The 17,120-nt window shown below is 42.8% G+C and overlaps 1 protein-coding gene across 4 annotated transcripts in view; it reads left to right on the forward strand.

Annotated features, from left to right (window-relative positions):
* The window catches only part of rptor (regulatory associated protein of MTOR, complex 1), a 244,166-nt gene that overhangs the window by 214,642 nt on the left and 12,404 nt on the right, over positions 1 to 17,120 (forward strand). For 3 of the 4 annotated variants that reach the window (XM_034105423.1, XM_034080365.1, XM_034081114.1), the window contains 6 exons: positions 130 to 237; positions 4,880 to 4,985; positions 10,490 to 10,604; positions 10,720 to 10,844; positions 12,383 to 12,499; positions 15,279 to 15,326. In XM_034105423.1, coding sequence (XP_033961314.1) covers positions 130 to 237; positions 4,880 to 4,985; positions 10,490 to 10,604; positions 10,720 to 10,844; positions 12,383 to 12,499; positions 15,279 to 15,326 — 619 coding nt within the window. The remainder of the gene's footprint in view (positions 1 to 129; positions 238 to 4,879; positions 4,986 to 10,489; positions 10,605 to 10,719; positions 10,845 to 12,382; positions 12,500 to 15,278; positions 15,327 to 17,120) is intronic. The other variant, XM_034074665.1, reaches the window with a different exon arrangement.

A 17,120-nucleotide genomic window follows, 5' to 3' on the forward strand; every position in this document is an offset into this window, starting at 1 on the left:
TGTGTGTGTGTGTGTGTGTGTGTGTGTGTGTGTGTGTGTGTGTGTGTGTGTGTGTGTGTGTGTGTGTGTGTGTGTGTGTGTGTGTGTGTGTGTGTGTGTGTGTGTGTGTGTGTGTGTGTGTGTGTGTAGGGAGGGGAGGATGGTGACGAGCCGTGCCACAGGAACTACATCAGCGCCTCCCTGCAGACGGGCCTCTGTGATTGGAGCGCCAAGTACTTCGCTCAGCCCGTCATGAAGGTACTGTCCTCTCTGTTCTTCTTATCACTCCGCCCCATCAGTGTGTGTGTCTGTGTGTGTTTGATTGAACAATAGGCCACAAAGTCATGCTTTTCTCATCACATGTGTGAGGGGGGGTGGGGGCTGTGGCTCAGGCGTTAGAAGGTCGGTCTGCTCCAATCAGAGGGTCGGTTGTTACCATGTGTCCTTGGGCAAGATACTGAAACGTACCCCAAATTGCTCCCAATGGCATGGCCAACTGTTTGAGTGTCTTTTCCTGGCAGCCTCTGCGTGAATGTGTTCATTCTGACACACTTTGAGGGGTCGTTAGTCCTGGACCAGCGCTTTATAAAATGCATTTAACAATTGCAGTCCAACGTACTGCTTTAAAGAAATGCAGACATTTCTACACACAATAAAATAGACCAAAAAAATGTATTCCTCCAACATAAAAACTAGTGATTCAAAAGCAGCTTAGATGGGTTGCTAAGCAACAAAGAATTACTTGACAGGTTTTCAGTTTCCACATAAATATTGTCCAGGTTAGGGAGGCGTTTTACAATGCAGCAGAGCCCGAGCCATCTGAGGACAGGCGCGTGTGAAGTATTTTGAAAAGTAATGAAGTCCTGTGGACCACAGCGGGCCCCCCCCCCCGTGAGGAAGCACCTGCTGCTGCAGCTACACGCTTCTCCTGAATAACTGAGCACCCCTGCTCCATAACTTAATGTCCTCCTGAGGAGAATCTCAGATTAAAAGAAGTGCTTTTGACCGTGCACAGTATTCGCTGCCGAATGTTGTGAAATGAAATGAGGCTTCCGTCTGTTTGAACAGCCTCAACATGCCGTCTTCCCCAGGGGGGTAAAGCAAATCAACACATTATGTTGAGGTTAACCGAACAAGAAGGGAATCATTTCAGAAAGAGTTAATAATGAGGGTCAGCTAGAGGAGAGAGTTGTGAGGGTAGAATAGGAATTGGATAAGAAATGGATGTGCGCACGGGAGACAGAGCAGCTGACACAGAGAGAAAAGTAGATTCACTTGTAATAAAATATTTACAACTCAAAGACATTCAGGGCAAGAAGAGGGACAGGGGATGTAGAGAGAGCGCAGAAAAGAAGACCAAGTAATACATGAAAAGAAGAGAACACACGGAGGGCGAAGAGGAAGAACAGAGGTGTTGGAGGTAAACAAACAAAGAAACGTGTCTGAGCGTGGCGAGTAAAAGGGAGATGGAGCCAGAAGCAGAGATGATGGGATGGGATTAGTAAGTGAAAGAGAGGAGGAGAGGAGTTTGCCGTAGCAAGAATCAGAATGCTGCGTTTGCAAAATGTTGAGTGCTGCCATAAAACTCCACTCCAAAGGGGTGGGTGGGTGTGTGTGTGTGTGTGGACCTCAGTTTTCAACTATGAACGTGTCATACCCACTTAACGGGAAGAAACTCAGCTATCAGACAATATTAACCATTTTTAGCTAAACGAAACACAAGGGTAATAACAACCCTCTGAATTAGCCCTGAGCAAAGAAATGCTAACGCACTTAGCACAGAACTCACGGTAGAAATACTTTATTACTTTTCGGATCTGCACAAACAAGATCTCAGATTAAAGCTGAGATTCCACAGATTCTAGAAGTATTAGTATCATCACTGAGCGACCAAAACTCGCGGCAGGGGAAGCAAACCCAGACCTCACACCACGTAGCTTTAAACCAACACTGAAAATAAGTCTTACCGTTGCTGTTTTCTGATCAAAAGTTGTGTGCAATGGCATTACAACGCTGCTGAAGGTTAATCCATAGGTTAATCCAATGTGTCTGTCACTTTGAAATGATTACTGATAATCCATCTTCATATTTATGTCAATAACGGAGATTTCATATTAGCTGCTATGATAGCTACGAGAGTGGTTTTGGGCATTCTGGTTGTGCATCACTCATTCACCAATGGGTAATGTTTAGATGGATTTTAGGATCCCATTGGCTCTAACGGTTAAAAAGAGGTGTCAATCATCAAAATCGACCGAGGGGGGCCAGAGATATGGAAGATGCACCCAAATGACCCCAGAAGTGTTTTGTTTTTTTCTAAATCTCTCTAAAAAGGTCAAATATCACTTGTTTTGCATCAATCTTGATACAGGGTACTTATTATATGTTATAGTTTGGATTCCTAAAGCTTTTAGTCTACCATCCCATCATTCAAGGGTGGTTTTCACTTTAAGTAATGTGTTGTTTTTTGGACGGACACTATCCTTTACAGTTTTTTACTATGTTCAATCTGAATTTACTTTAAAATAAAAAACATCTATATTGATTCTGACTTTTCTACATCCAACTCACACGTGTATCATTGCTTTGAGAAACAAGATTATTAATGTACCCCTTTTTAGAAGGGAAGATACAGTCATTTGTTCTGGGAATGTCATGTTCGAGCCTGAGACCTTAAAAACAGGCTTGGGGCTTAACGGGTTAATAAGCACACACTGGAACCAGCATTGAAGATCGCACACACTGCAGCAGCTTTTTCTGTTGTTCACCCTCTGTTTTCTTTTATTCATCTGTCAAATATGCACACGAATAGCAAAGGCCTAGTTTTTAATGTACAATTGTAATATTTGAAAAATGACAGATCAGCTGCACATTACACTCTGCATATTAATGTCATGTTAAAGAAGGGAGTCACTAAACTGAAGGCTGGACTACATCTGGGGAGGCCATTCTGTTACACAAGACTTAGTAATGTCATCACTTGTTTAATTCCCTCTGCTCAACACATGTGATTGCATAAAGTGAACTTGATTACTTGAGTCATTTAAAGTATAGGCATAAGCTTCACTTAACTGTGTACTTAGCTAAGTATTCGGGCCTGCAGGGTGATGAGACAACTTGATCACTTTTGTATTAGCAATGATCCAAATGGTCTTAGAAGAAAAGTGTGGGCTGATAGAGGAATAGTTTAGCAAAACTGTTTAAAGTTACTGTCTTAGGAAACTGCCCTATTTTAACATTGACAAAACCATGATGGTCGTGTTTTATCGTGCTTTTATCGAGTCAATTCTGTCTTTGTCACTAATGTCATGGTTTGGGAACCTGACTTTAAAGAGCAGCAACTCTCTGAGTCAGATCGTAAAGCGGTCCCGCAGACTGTTGGTGAGCCACAGCTAGACCTGGAGACCCTGTCCCTCAGGCAGTGACAGCGGTTATCAGCTGCATGTGAGACCATGGCTCCCACCCTCTGCACTCAGAATGTAAGCTTTTTCCTTCGGTGTCCCAAGGAGTAGAACGAAGCGGGATAAAAACAGTTTTATTTATGTGTTTAATTATGAATTTTGAATGTCCATGTTTGTACTAGTCATTTCCTTCTTAAATGTTTTAGACATGTTTTGAGATTTGACGGAGCAGGGTGTACTTGTGCTTTTTACTAGTCCTTTTATTAGAGGTGTTGTTTGTGTTTGTTTTTAGAGTGTGTCAGGATGGATCTCTTGCCTTTTTCTCTGCAAACAAAATCTACCTGCGGGTACAAATAAAGAACCTGAACCTGAAGGGTTGCTTACACAATTTATTTCTGAGAACAAAATGATAAAATCTCAGTGTGTTCCGCATTGAGTATTTAGCCTAGCTTAGCATAAGTTCAGACTGGAATGCATCACACCATTTCTTTTAGGAAACAACGTAAGAATATCTATATCAATCGTGTCTGTTTTTGTTATGCATCGCGCTGGAGCAGTTAGCCTAGCTTAGTCTAAAGTGTGGAGTAGAATGAAACAGAACGGGGAAATTGGCTCAACCATATTTTCAGAGGAAATAAATAACAATATCAGTTTACATGTATGTATTGAGATGGACTGGTTAGCGTAAAGAATACACTACACGTTTTGTGAGATTTCGTACACATTTCATTGACAACAAAATTAGAAGGTCAATATGAATCTTGTCTCTGTGTTAAGTAGACAGATGGACTGGCTAGACTAACTTAGCAGTAAGACTAGAAGTACAGAACTAAGCTAACATACAACTATATATACGTGATTATTTAATAACTGCACTGCATTTGATTACTAGATGTTTTAGTAACATAAAACATTTACTTGATATATATCCATGTATGTACTGTAGACAGTAAAGTACTTACACTCATATTTCCCTATTTTATTATAACATAAATCCCATATATCTGTAAGAATAAGAAACCATTATATCTCACCAATCAAAGTTCACATGTTAAAACGGTTCCTAAATGATATCATCAAGGAAACCTTTAGTTTGACTTAAACCTGCTTTCTTCCTGATGACACACTTCACTCCAAACAAGAAATCCTTGCAGAAATGCACTTGACTTTTGAGCAGGTACTTCAGATCACCACCTCCAGTGTTGAGTTTGTCCTCCAGAGAAGAGTTCTGGCTCTTCAACAGAGGGGGCACCAGAGAGACCTTTGAGGGCCGTAGGAAAGAGAGGAGAGGTCTACAACAGTGCAGTGATGAGGTGCATCCCTTCATTTAAAGGGGCTTGATCGGCATTCAAGAAACAATATTGCCAGAGTATAAAAACGTATATGTGCACTATAATAATTATATGAATATTAACTTATGAATGTAATAGTAAGATTATTATACATTAAAGATGTACTGTATATATAGAGTTCAGTACATGTCTGACTGCTTCTCTCAGATCCCAGAGGAGCACGACCAGGAGAGTCAGGTGAGGATGGAGCGGCAGTGGAGGTTTCTGAGGAACACGCGCGTCAGGAGGCAGAGCCGAAACATCACACAGAAAGGTGAGTGACACACACACACTGACACACACAATTAGATGAAGCATGCATGTTAAAACCATGATTTGTTTCTTTGACATACTGCACAACGAACATTGAAAGCTTCAATAAAGTGTACTCTTTCTAGAAACAGTGGATTAAAGTGTAATGTGAATGGGCTGTATCTTTAAAGACTTTGTTTGTTCAGCTTTGTTTGTAAATCAACACCATTTTCAACATAGTCAGCAACAGTAGCTTACACTCTGTGGAGTTCACCACCTGCACCGCACTTAAAAGCAAAACGGCAAAGTAAGCGACTAGCTGCTGAAGAAGGAAGCAAGCTAAAGGCTAGCTGGAAAGATCTTTTTTTGACAAACGCTAAAAAGAGAGTGAAATTGAGCCTGGCATTGGCCGGGTGGCCAGAAACACAACCTCAAATGTTGGTGTTCAAAGTATAAATAAGCAACTGTTTGCAAACGGTCAGCAGTAACAGCTTTAAAGAGAATAACATCAACGTGCTTAAGAAAATATGTTTTACGTGTCATATAGCTGACACTTTTGTCCAAAGCGACGTACGCTTTAATTCCGTAGACATGCCTAAAGGAGCAATTTGGATTAAACTATTTCTAATACAACATAAAGGCTGGTGATTCATCCGGAAACCATGAAGCGTTTAAAAAAATAACAAAAGATGACCAAGTTTGACCCAAAGTTGCTCCCATAATACCAGCGCTGAAGTTACCATGAACCACATGGCAGTGAAAAGGCAAAGGAATTGGCATTAAATATGTATATTACACTAACTAGAGACCACTGGCCATCAATAAGAGGCATCAATACCTCGATGAAATGGCACAGCACACCTTCACTCAGTTTAAGTTTAGTGAAGATGGAAGAAATTCACTTTGCTGAAGCATGCGCACGCATAATTCACTTTCATTTTATTGTTGTGGCTATCAAGGATGTTGAGGCTTGGATTGGGGTTATGAGGTTCAGAGTTTCTACTTTGCTTTGTCATCGCTCGACAGCATAGATTTCCGTTTTGTCATTTCGCTTCAGGGACCTCGTGTTTATTTATTCAGTTTGGTTTGTAGCAACTGTAATTACTTATTAGAACTGCAAACCGTTCTCATTACTGTCCCATATATTCTGTTACTCCAATAAAAGAGAATGTAACCTTGATGGAAGAATGGCCTCGTGTTGAAATGTGCTTTATAAATAAACTGGCCTGTCCTTGGCCTCCAAATGCAGCAACTTATGTACTTTATTATATTTGGACAGACAGAAGTCCCTGGCTTAGAGGACAGGATTCTTACCTTTTGTACTACAGTCGTTTCTGATAGAAGCTCTACCTGCAGTGTGTCCAATAAAGTGCAAAGATATTTTGCCAGAATCATGTTGAATTAAATGTATTGAGAGGGGAAATCAGGGTGAACTCCAGACTGAGACACGACCAGGGTGCCCCTTTGTTTCTGACATGAAAGTAAGTATGCAGTGAGGCCAGAGATTGAGTGCAATCTACCCATAGTCAGAACCAGTGAAACCAGAGATGTAGTGGTCGATACGAATACCAGTGAAAACCAAAGTTCTTTTTTCCAAAAGAAACTCAAACACGTTGTGTCCCCGCCCCCTTTTTGTTGAAAACATTTTCTGTCATTTTACTTGCGGTAAATAAATAGTGGAATAGGCCTGCAATAGAGGATCTATGTCAGTCTGCCGGTGGATGACTAGCGGGGAACGGCTGACACTTAAAGTGAGATTTATGATCAAAGTTGACCTTATTATCATCATAATGTACAGTGCATCCGGAAATTATTCATACCTCTTCATTTATTTTTTCATGTTACAGCCTTATTTCAAAATTGATTAGATTCATTTTTTTCTCAACATTCCACACACTATACCCCATAATGATGTCATTTTTTGCAAATTTGTTAAAAATAATCAAATGAAATATCACATGTACATAAGTGTTCACACCCTTTGCTTTGACGCTGAACATTGAGCTCAGTGCATCCCGTTTCCACTGATCATCCTTGAGATGCTTCTATAACTTGTCCACCTTGTGGTCAATTAAATAGATTGGACATGACTTAGAAAGGAACACCCGGTCTATATGAGGTCCCACGGTTGATAGTGCACATCAGAGCACAAACCAAGTCATGAGGTCCAGGGAATTGTCTGTAGACCTCAGAGACAGCAGACAGGTATGTATCAAGGCACAGATCTGGGGAAGGGTACAGAGACAAGTCTGCAGCATTGAAGGTCCCAATGAGCACAGTGGTCTTCATCATTTGAAAATGGAAGATGTTTGAAACCACGAGGGCTCTTCCTAGAGCGGGCTGCCCAAACCAAACTGAGCAATGGGGGAGAAGGGCCTTAGTCAGAGAGGTGACCAAGAACCTGATGGTCACTCACAGAGCTCCAGTGTTCCTCTGTGGAGATGGGAGAACCTTCCAGAAGGACAACCATGTGTGCAGCACTCCACCAATCAGGCCCTTTATGGTAGAGTGGCCAGAAGGAAGCCACTCTTCAGCAAAAGGCACATAAAAACCCGCATGGAGCACCTATCCTGTCTGGTTCCAGTGCAACACATGGCCAACACGCAGGAGAACACGCCGACGCAACAGCGTGAGCAGAGATAGACTGCGCAAAATATACAGATAGCAGGAGACAGAGGACAGCCACGGTCAGATAGCAGGAGACAGAGGATAGCCACGGTCAGATAGCAGGAGACAGAGGATAGCCACGGTCAGATAGCAGGAGACAGAGGACAGCCACGGTCAGATAGCAGGAGACAGAGGACAGCCACGGTCAGATAGCAGGAGACAGAGGACAGCCACGGTCAGATAGCAGGAGACAGAGGACAGCCACGGTCAGATAGCAGGAGACAGAGGACAGCCACGGTCAGATAGCAGGAGACAGAGGACAGCCACGGTCAGATAGCAGGAGACAGAGGACAGCCACGGTCAGATATCAGGAGACAGAGGACAGCCACGGTCAGATAGCAGGAGACAGAGGACAGCCACAGTCAGATAGCAGGAGACAGAGGACAGCCACGGTCAGATAGGAACACATTCAGGATCTGGATCAGTCTTATGCGACAATGGAAACTGAACTAAAGAGAACATTTGAAGCGTTAGCAGTCTGCGTGATCTGCCTGCAGGGAGGGGCGGGCCGGCCCTGCGAGTAAAGTAACGAGTAAAGTAACGAGTAAAGTAACGAGTTACTTTATGTAGAGAGTAACGAAGTAGTGTAATATATTACTTTTTTTTTAGTAACGACCCCATCTCTGCCGATGACCACAATGGAAATGTTAAATGTCCTATTTCAAATGTCATCGTTTCGACATAACACTGGTAGTCTCCGATAGTCCTCCAGTAAAACGTGTACTTTTACGTTTCAGAATGCCAGCACCAACTTGGTACTAAATTATTGGTTCTTTCGACACAGTCAGATACAGCCCCCCCCCCCCCCCCACACACACACACACACACACTTTACAGAGCCTTGGGTGCAAGCAAACTCCTCAAGTGAATTCAGGACTTTCTCAAAGAGAATAGCTAACACCCCAACGTCATTGGCAGCCCCATCCACACCCACACACACACACACACACACACACACACATACACTCACACAGTCACGAGGAGATTGGCGTCAGAGCTGAGGCTCTCTCTCGCACATGTCTCATTCCCCTCTTTTTTAAAGAGAGAAGCAGTAGGGTTGCCCTCATTCAGTCTGTTCCCTCCAGATAGAGATGAGAGGGGTGGGGGGGTGGCTGAGGACAGAGGAGGCGAGACGGAGTCAGTGAGGGTAGAAAGAAGAGAAGATGAGCAATAGAAAGATTCTGTCTCGTAAACCTGATTTTACTTCAGTGTTTTTTCCACTTATGACGCAAAGCGTACCATACAGTCCTGGAGTCCTGGGGTGGTTTCAGATGTTACAGCCGTCATAGCGACTGTGTCTTCAAACAGCTCAACCAAAAGGCTAATCGATGAAGATGATGAAGATTAGGGTCTTGCTCATCTTTTAAACAAAGGCCTCAGCATCTTTTTCCCTCCAACTCAATTTTTCTTCCATCCGTGAAGAATTCATGATGGAGTTTCCTGATTCTCTCTCATCTCATGACGGTGGTCTCGAGAGTGCTCAGATAGCCAAGGACAGGCTTGTGTGGTGTTGCCATGACAACATAGTGTTAAGCTATGAACTTTCCCTTTGTGTTCAAACTGCCAAAGGGGGGCACAACCAGATTTATTTTCTGTATGATTGGTTTATTTTTCTTGCTTGCCTCCGGTCCTACTGTATAGCTGTAATACTATATGTTTTATCTTTCCCACACTGGTTCATTCATTCCAGTATGTTCTGGTTTTAGAGCTCTTTCATAAAGTCTTCTGCTTTTCCTTGCTTCTGACCCGTCCTATTTGCAACTACAAATCCTAATGTTCCCCACCGGCATTATCAGCCTCATCTTAATTAGAGAATACATTCTTTAATCGGCAAACACCCAAACAACATGCTGAAATTAAAAGAATGTGATTTAAAAGAAATATATTTCATCCAAGCACACACTGAAACGACTCACTAGACACTCATAGACACTCAATCATTTACACAATACTGAGCAGGATATGGATAATTCAGACATGTACTAATTTTAATTTTGAAGAAACTATATAGGTGATAAATCATATCAAATAAAACAATGTTTGCTCTAATGTTACACATTTACATGACAGTTTTCAGTGATTGAAACATGTTCTCTGTATGTAAATGAGGCCAGATCTAAAATACGGCTCGAACAGCTGCTGTTTGAGCCGTTCACCAAAAATGTAAAAAAAAAATAGAAACTAATAATATAATATCTTTTCAGGTTTCTTTTTTTTCAGAACCCCTGATGGTTATTGAATAATTTTGTACTCCATTAAATCTACCCAACAGCTTTCGTTGCTTTATTTATGTAGTTAATTAGCTAAAACAGAATACAACAAAGAAAAGACAAATGTACCAGCTTTGATCAAAAACATGAATGCACCACCATCATCATAATGCAGTCCTTTTTGCACAGTTAGTATTTTTAATTTCTGGTATGTACGATTTTGAATGCAGGACTTTTACTGCTAACATTGTGTTTTACAATTTAGTATTTCTGCTTTTACTTATGTAAGAAGTTGGAGTTTCTATTTCTACCGCAGATACAGGCAAGTATTTTTCGTTCAAGCAGTTGTAAAATGTCAGGACATTTGATCACAATATTGGTCAGGTCATTACATCATTGGGTTTATTTTCACTTGGATCATGTGAAGAGCAACCTTTATTATATTTCTGGCAGCTATTACATTGTTAGCTGTAACAGGAAACCAAATATGTTTTAAATGTACATATTCAATAGGAACAAACAGGCTCGACGCTGGAGAAGCCTCAGGAGGCGGAAAGCAGTAAAAAACAAATCTGTGATTTCACACTTTCTAGAAATTCTCCTCCTTTTTACACGTGTTCCCATTCTGTCTCGTCTCCCCCCAACACAGGTGTTTCCCGTCTGGATGATCAAATATTCATCAACCGCAACCCTGGAGTACCATCTGTTGTGAAGTTCCACCCCTTCAACACCTGCATCGCCGTGGCCGACAAGGACAGCATCTGGTCAGAGAATACAAACCTTAATCAGGCCTTAGATGCAAATGAGTGAGTTTCAATTTCAAATTCCTAGCAGTTTAAACATGTCTTATCCTATGTTGTCTGTGTTTGGTTACTGCAGTTTCTGGGACTGGGAGAAGGGCGAGAGGCTGGACTACTTCTACAACGGAAACCCTCGCTACACTCGCATCACCGCCATGGAGTACCTGAACGGACACGACTGTTCCTTACTGCTCACTGCAACAGGTGAGACACACTCAGACCTCCTCCGCGTGCCCCTCGGGTGGTCCCATTTCCAGAGTGGAGACGTCATTGTTCTATTGGCTGTAATTCATACTATGGAAACAACATGGACGCCCCAAAGAAGATTCAAGCCTACTTTACTTCTTTGGCTAAGGAGGGTTTTTTTTGTCTGTTTGTCACGATAACGGAAATGTTGCTGGCCCGACTTTCATGAAACTTGGTGGAACTTTGTGGAACTTTGTGTAGCATGGGCCGAAGAAAGAACTCTAACTATGGGGGCGGATGCAAAGATGTATGCAAACCGTGCGAGATATGGCAACAGTGCTAGAATCGTTGCAGTATTTTGAAAAATGTGATCCTGACTCGGTACATTTTGACCCAATTTATTATTATTGAATGCCGCACAAAACCCTGATCTCCTTATGTGATCCACTCCCAAATGATTACGGTTCTTCCCTTACCCATGATGCAACCTTTCACAACTGTTCATGATTACCTTGTTATCCTGATCTCAGACAAACCAAGCCGAGCACAGATCCTCCTTGGTGGATCAATTAGAAACCGTTTTCTTGAGCGAGCAGCTCAAATGTCCACGCCCACCAGAACTTTGCAACGAGACTCATTCGAAGCAGCAACACGCCTTACACACTTGACTCTTACCCCCACAAACACACACACAGCACTCATGTGTATCTATTATCATGCATCAACACAACACAGCAGTTTCCCTCCATGACCCAGAGGAAGTGGAGAGAACAACTACACATTCCAACAGAAACACACATTTATTTGGTTTAACAGCGCTACATTAAACTGAGAGTGAGCGCTGTCCTGTGTTGCCCCTCTCCTGCAGACTTGATAAAGCTCGGGGGTTCATACATTTAGATTCCATCTCATCAAAATGTAATGTGCACTTGTTCGGCTTCTCTCCATCAGTCAGCTGAAGAGGATATCTGGGAAGCCATTGGTTATAAAAAATATACAGCATTAAAAAAGTAATACACGGAATGTAAATCAAGTAGAGACTTTGATAGGTTATAATAGCTCTTGCATAAGAGTGCATGTTTTATATTTGTCTCTGTGTCTTAGTGTAGCTGTGTTTCAGCTTAAAGAGGACATATGCTCATCTTCAGGTGTATATCAGTATTGTGTCTCCACTGGGACATGTCTCCAGGCTTTCATGTTCAAAAAGCTCTTTATTCTTCTCATACTGCCCGTGCTGCAGCACCTCTTATCCCCCTCTGTCTGAGACATGTCCCTGTAGAGACACTACATACTAATATGAACCTGAAAAAGAGAGTACGTCCTCTTTAGTAACACTTTGAGGCTGACTCATGATCTTCTTGTCAGTGTGTGTCATTTCCAACACATGTTCTAAAAGAGCCCTACATGTTTGTATCAACATTCTCTGCACAACATGCACTTCAAAATCCATTAAGAGTACCAACAAGTGCTGTGCTGCACCTTCTTCTGGCTGTTTCTCACCGCAACTCCATTTCTGTCCTGGCTCTTCCTCTTTACCCCCCCCCCTCTTTCTCCAGACGATGGCGCGTTACGTGTCTGGAAGAACTTCGCAGACCAGAAGAACCCAGAGATGGTGACGGCGTGGCAGGGTCTCTCCGACATGCTGCCTACCACCAGGGGTCAGCCCGGCACCAGTAAGACCACTCTCTAGTCCACAGTACTGCCCCGCCCCTCCCAGTCACACTCACGCACCGCACAAATGAAATGAATGTGTCAGGCTGAAAAGCATATATAAATGAATATGACCATACAGCTGAAATAAGGCAACGCAAGTTTATTCACATAGCACCTTTCAACACAAGGCAATTCAAAGTGCTTTACAAAAATGAAAGACATTAAGAAAATCAAAGATAATAAAATAAACATTAAAAGAAAGAATACATGGATAAAAGTTACAGTGCAGTTTAAGATATGAATAGTTCAATTACTGTAAAAGCAGCGGCAAAAAGAAAAGTCTTCAGTCTGGATGTAAAAGTAGTCAGAGTTGCAACCCGTAATAAATCCCCCCCTCACGGCAATAGAACAGTTTAATTACCAAAGATTTGTATAAAGTAAAACATTTAGATTCAGAAAATTGCCCAGAGAAGTTTGAACTGATGCAAACGTCGTATTGTAAAATCCAGGAGAGAGCGTCACGTATGTTATTTTATCTGACCTGATGCAATGAAATGAAACGTGAGATATAAATGGAACTCTGCTTCCACACTGTTGTAGATTCTTTGTACACAACGTGGGCAGCTCTTTATTTGTGTCCGTTGTCTGGATGAACATTGATCAGTCAAAAATAACAGGATCCAACTTGTTGTCAGCCTCGCCGGGATCACATATAACAACTCATCACACTGTAGGTATAGAGATAAATGATAAGTGACTGTTAGATAAGATTACATGGAAATGTACATAGTTACACATTTTACAGAGCATAAAATAGTAATGTCCGCAAATGTTATGAAAATGTAAACATAATCTGTTGTTGCCTGGCTGAAGCTCCTTTCCACGATGTTTCTCAGAAGTCAGAAATGCTCCTCCTGACGGACGGACACAAGCTCCTTAAAGAGAGCTAATTGGGAACACTGAGTCAGGCTCTGTTTAAACGGCTGTCTGAGCAGAGGTGTGTGTGCCTCACACTGTGTCTCCATCACTGCAGAGCCACACAGTCACAGTCTGTGGGGGGCCGCAGAGAGACGAGACCCTTAACTAGCAGCCTGTCTGTCTGACTTTCCCCACCCATCGGCCCTGAGAGACTCTCCCCTGCGGAGGACTCTCCCGCAGCGAGGCGTAACATTTAATGGCGCGCTTGTTATCCTGGAAGGGTCGCTGGTGACAGTCGCTGTCCGCCTGCAGACGAGCCATCCGTTTTAATAAACAGCCGCTCCACCGAGAAGCTTTCGCTGGAGAGTCAAGCTTCAAATGCAGGGGTTCAATGTTGTTTTTACAGTTAGCAAAAAACTGCATTCTAACACAAACTTCCCCAAACGCCATCTCCCCACATCCTGGATCGATAATCAGTTTAGAGTTATGACCAATGCTTAAAACATCTCCCAGATAGAGCACAGTTATTATGAGCTTGTGTTTTTCTTCCACTCCGTGCCTCAGCGGCATTAATAATGTAAACCCGGTGAAATATTACTCTGTCTTTATGCTGCCAAAATACGAGTCTGTAGGTTGGTGTGAGCGTTTCTGGAGGAGACGCCAGCGGACACACACACACACACACCCTTCCCTCGTCCCTGTGCTCCAACAACAGGTGTTCCTCCTCTTCTTCATCAGTGACCCTCTCTGTGCTGCCTGTGTTCCTCTGGCTTGTTTCTTTGCCCATTCTTTGACATTGTGTTGTGTTCCCCCTCATCTTGAGGGAGGATGCACGAGGCAGCGAGCAGTTTTCACGACTGCCGCAACAACAAATCTTTCTGTTGCTGGTCGTTTTCAGTGATGGAATGAACTTCTTTATTTAATTAGCACACCTTCAAACCAGTTACATTATTTTAATTTAGGTCTTTTCTCTTTATTCCAACTCGTCCAAACTTTCATGCCAACACACAAACACGCAGCTTGTCTTCACCCGGCCTGCTGCGCCCCCTGTGGGCAGTGGTGGACAGTAACTAAGTACATTTACTCAAGTACATTACTTATTTTGGGATAATTTTACTTTACTTGAGTATTTCCATTTAATATCACTTTATACTACTACTCCACTACATCTCAGAGGCAATGTTCAACTTTTTACTCCATTACGTTTATTTGACAATCATATTAACTAGTTTATTTTTATATATAAATACACAAGATGCAGTACTACTTATCAATTGTGTATTTTCTCTCAAATCGGCTCCAAATTGACAAACTACAATATTAGAATGCTTGTACATATTCTTTATTAATACAATACTTTGAAAGAGCCATCTGCATACTGGGTACTTTCACTTCTGATACTTGAAGTACTTTTGGATTCTAATACGTAATGTTACTGAAATACAGCAATTGTGCAGAATGAGCCCGTTGAATTTTTCAATGGTAAAAATGTTGAACTTTTACTACAGAAAGAGGCCCTATTATGTTCTGGGGCTTTCCCTGTCCTGTGGTGTGTTGGGTGTGTGTGCATGTAGATGCTCTGCACACGCTAAACCCCCAGACATCAGAGCATTGAGACATGTAGTAGAGGCACTGTACTCATATGAACATCAGCAGAATAGGGCCACTTTAAGTACAGGACCCGAGTACTTTCACCACCTCTGTCTGTGGGGAAGGGAGGAGACGTTCGGTGTCCTGCAGGTGTGGAGGTTGGGGGTCCTCTTTGTGATGCAGAGGTGCGGGTCTGCATGCGCAGGGGGGTTCTTTGCTAATGTTTTGCTTGCTTTGCTTTCCCGCTCTCCTTCCTCTCTGCCCTCCTCCTCCTCCGTCCCCCGCTCGCAGGTCTGGCACGAAGGGTCTCCATCTATCTTGACAGGAGTAAGCAAGGAGGTGAGTGCCAGCGTTCTCTTCTCTATTCCCTCACCTCCTGAGCAAAGGCTAAACATCCGGTACCCAGCGTGCCTCTTCTTTGTTTTCCGATATCCCCCCCTGACCACCACCCCACCTTCATCCTTTCATCTGCTCCATCACTTCGTCGCTGGCAGCCGTGATGTGTTTCTAGAAGTGCTAACATGCCCTGTGCAACAAGCTGTTCTTATAACTCAAACAAAGAGAAGACCTGCTCCTCTTAGTTACTGTTGTTATGCCGGCATACCTTTGATGTATAGCACAACACATGGGATGAGGTTTAAAGTGCAGGCAGGGTTTTCATTCTTAGTATTTTTTTAACAATGTGTTCTCATGTTCTCATAATGAACTTAACAATTATGGGACAACAAGGACCAACTGTCCTCAGCCAATGTCATGCTATGTGTCAGAGGTGCAGGTTTTGTACTGAGCTGTTTTTATGTAAATGTACCATTACAGACTGTAACCGTGTAAAGTAAGATATACATTGGTACAGTTGTGACGATACACATCTGTATGGAAATGTGCCTGGCAATGATCACAGGGGCTCTCTTCTGGCTGTCTACTGCTGGAGAACAGAAGGTAGTCTGTGTACTAAAGGTGTGGAAAAGCCTTGGGGTGGCAGCCGTAGTGAGCCAGAGCAGAATCAGGGTGAACCAGAACTGAATGCCACTTAAAGGATACATGTCCACGATATGGTGCAGCAATGAGTTTCTGTGCTCGCTCATCACGGAGTTAACAAACTTTATGTACAGTTCAATGTATTGTTCCTCTGACTGTAGGCCCGAGCACATCACTTCAACATGTGGAGGAAAAAACCACCACAAACCTGCCTAGATACTTCTGCTAAGCACTTAGGACAACCGCTGTTTTGGGGAGGGATTTCAGAACTGTCAATTGCAGAGCAAATTTGTCTTGAATCCATACAATGCGTTTTGGAAGAACAAGAGCATTTGCCTCAAAATGGCTTCCGTCATGTATTAAAAAAGAAGGTTTTAAGCTGGCCTCAAAGGTGTCCGTGCTTAATTGGGAGTGTGCTAGTTCTGTGTGATTTTAATAGCACCGAGCCACCCAGTCCGTCTCCGGAGGGATTATCCAGTAAAGCTCCAGGGAGCCGGGGAAATGAGGGGACGGGCTGACAGCGACTGGAAGAGCTTTCCTGCTGCTGCACAGCACACTGACTTCACATCTCTCCAGATTAGATTGAGAATCCTGATCCACATACTGTTAATTATGTTTCAACTTCTTTTTACTCCTTTAATTTCTCTCCATTGCCCTTCCTCGACCCGTGACGTTGTCGAAGATTACAGTTGTTTTCTTCCTGGTGTCATATTTCTCTTTGTCCCTTTTCTTTTGGCTGCATACGTGAAAGTAAGGCAGCCCTCTCCTCTTTGGCTTTGGGGGGGCAGACGCTGTGTCCTGTTCTACATGTGGCTGCCCTGCCTCGTGCCTTGTTACCATCGGGGCTTTGCAAACGTAATCCAAAAGCGGGGATGTGAAGTTGGAAGGAGGCTCCTGGCATGAAAGTGTCAAAATGTGACAAAAAGCCTTTAGGCTGTTTTCTTGTGCAGCCTTTGCTGGGATTCAAAGCAAAGACGTTCATAGTTTAGGCCAAGTGTCGGAAACAGGTGTTCCCTTATATGTTGTTGGAGAAGCGCATTGTTAGTAGGAAGGCAGGAAATCCAAACCATGTGTCAGTGGCTCAGGTCAGGACCAGATACTGTGTTACTTCGGGTTGCGTTATTTTCACATTTACAACTTGGAAATACAAACAAT

The sequence above is a fragment of the Pseudochaenichthys georgianus genome, chromosome 1 (assembly GCF_902827115.2).
Source record: "Pseudochaenichthys georgianus chromosome 1, fPseGeo1.2, whole genome shotgun sequence".
NCBI lineage: Eukaryota > Metazoa > Chordata > Actinopteri > Perciformes > Channichthyidae > Pseudochaenichthys > Pseudochaenichthys georgianus.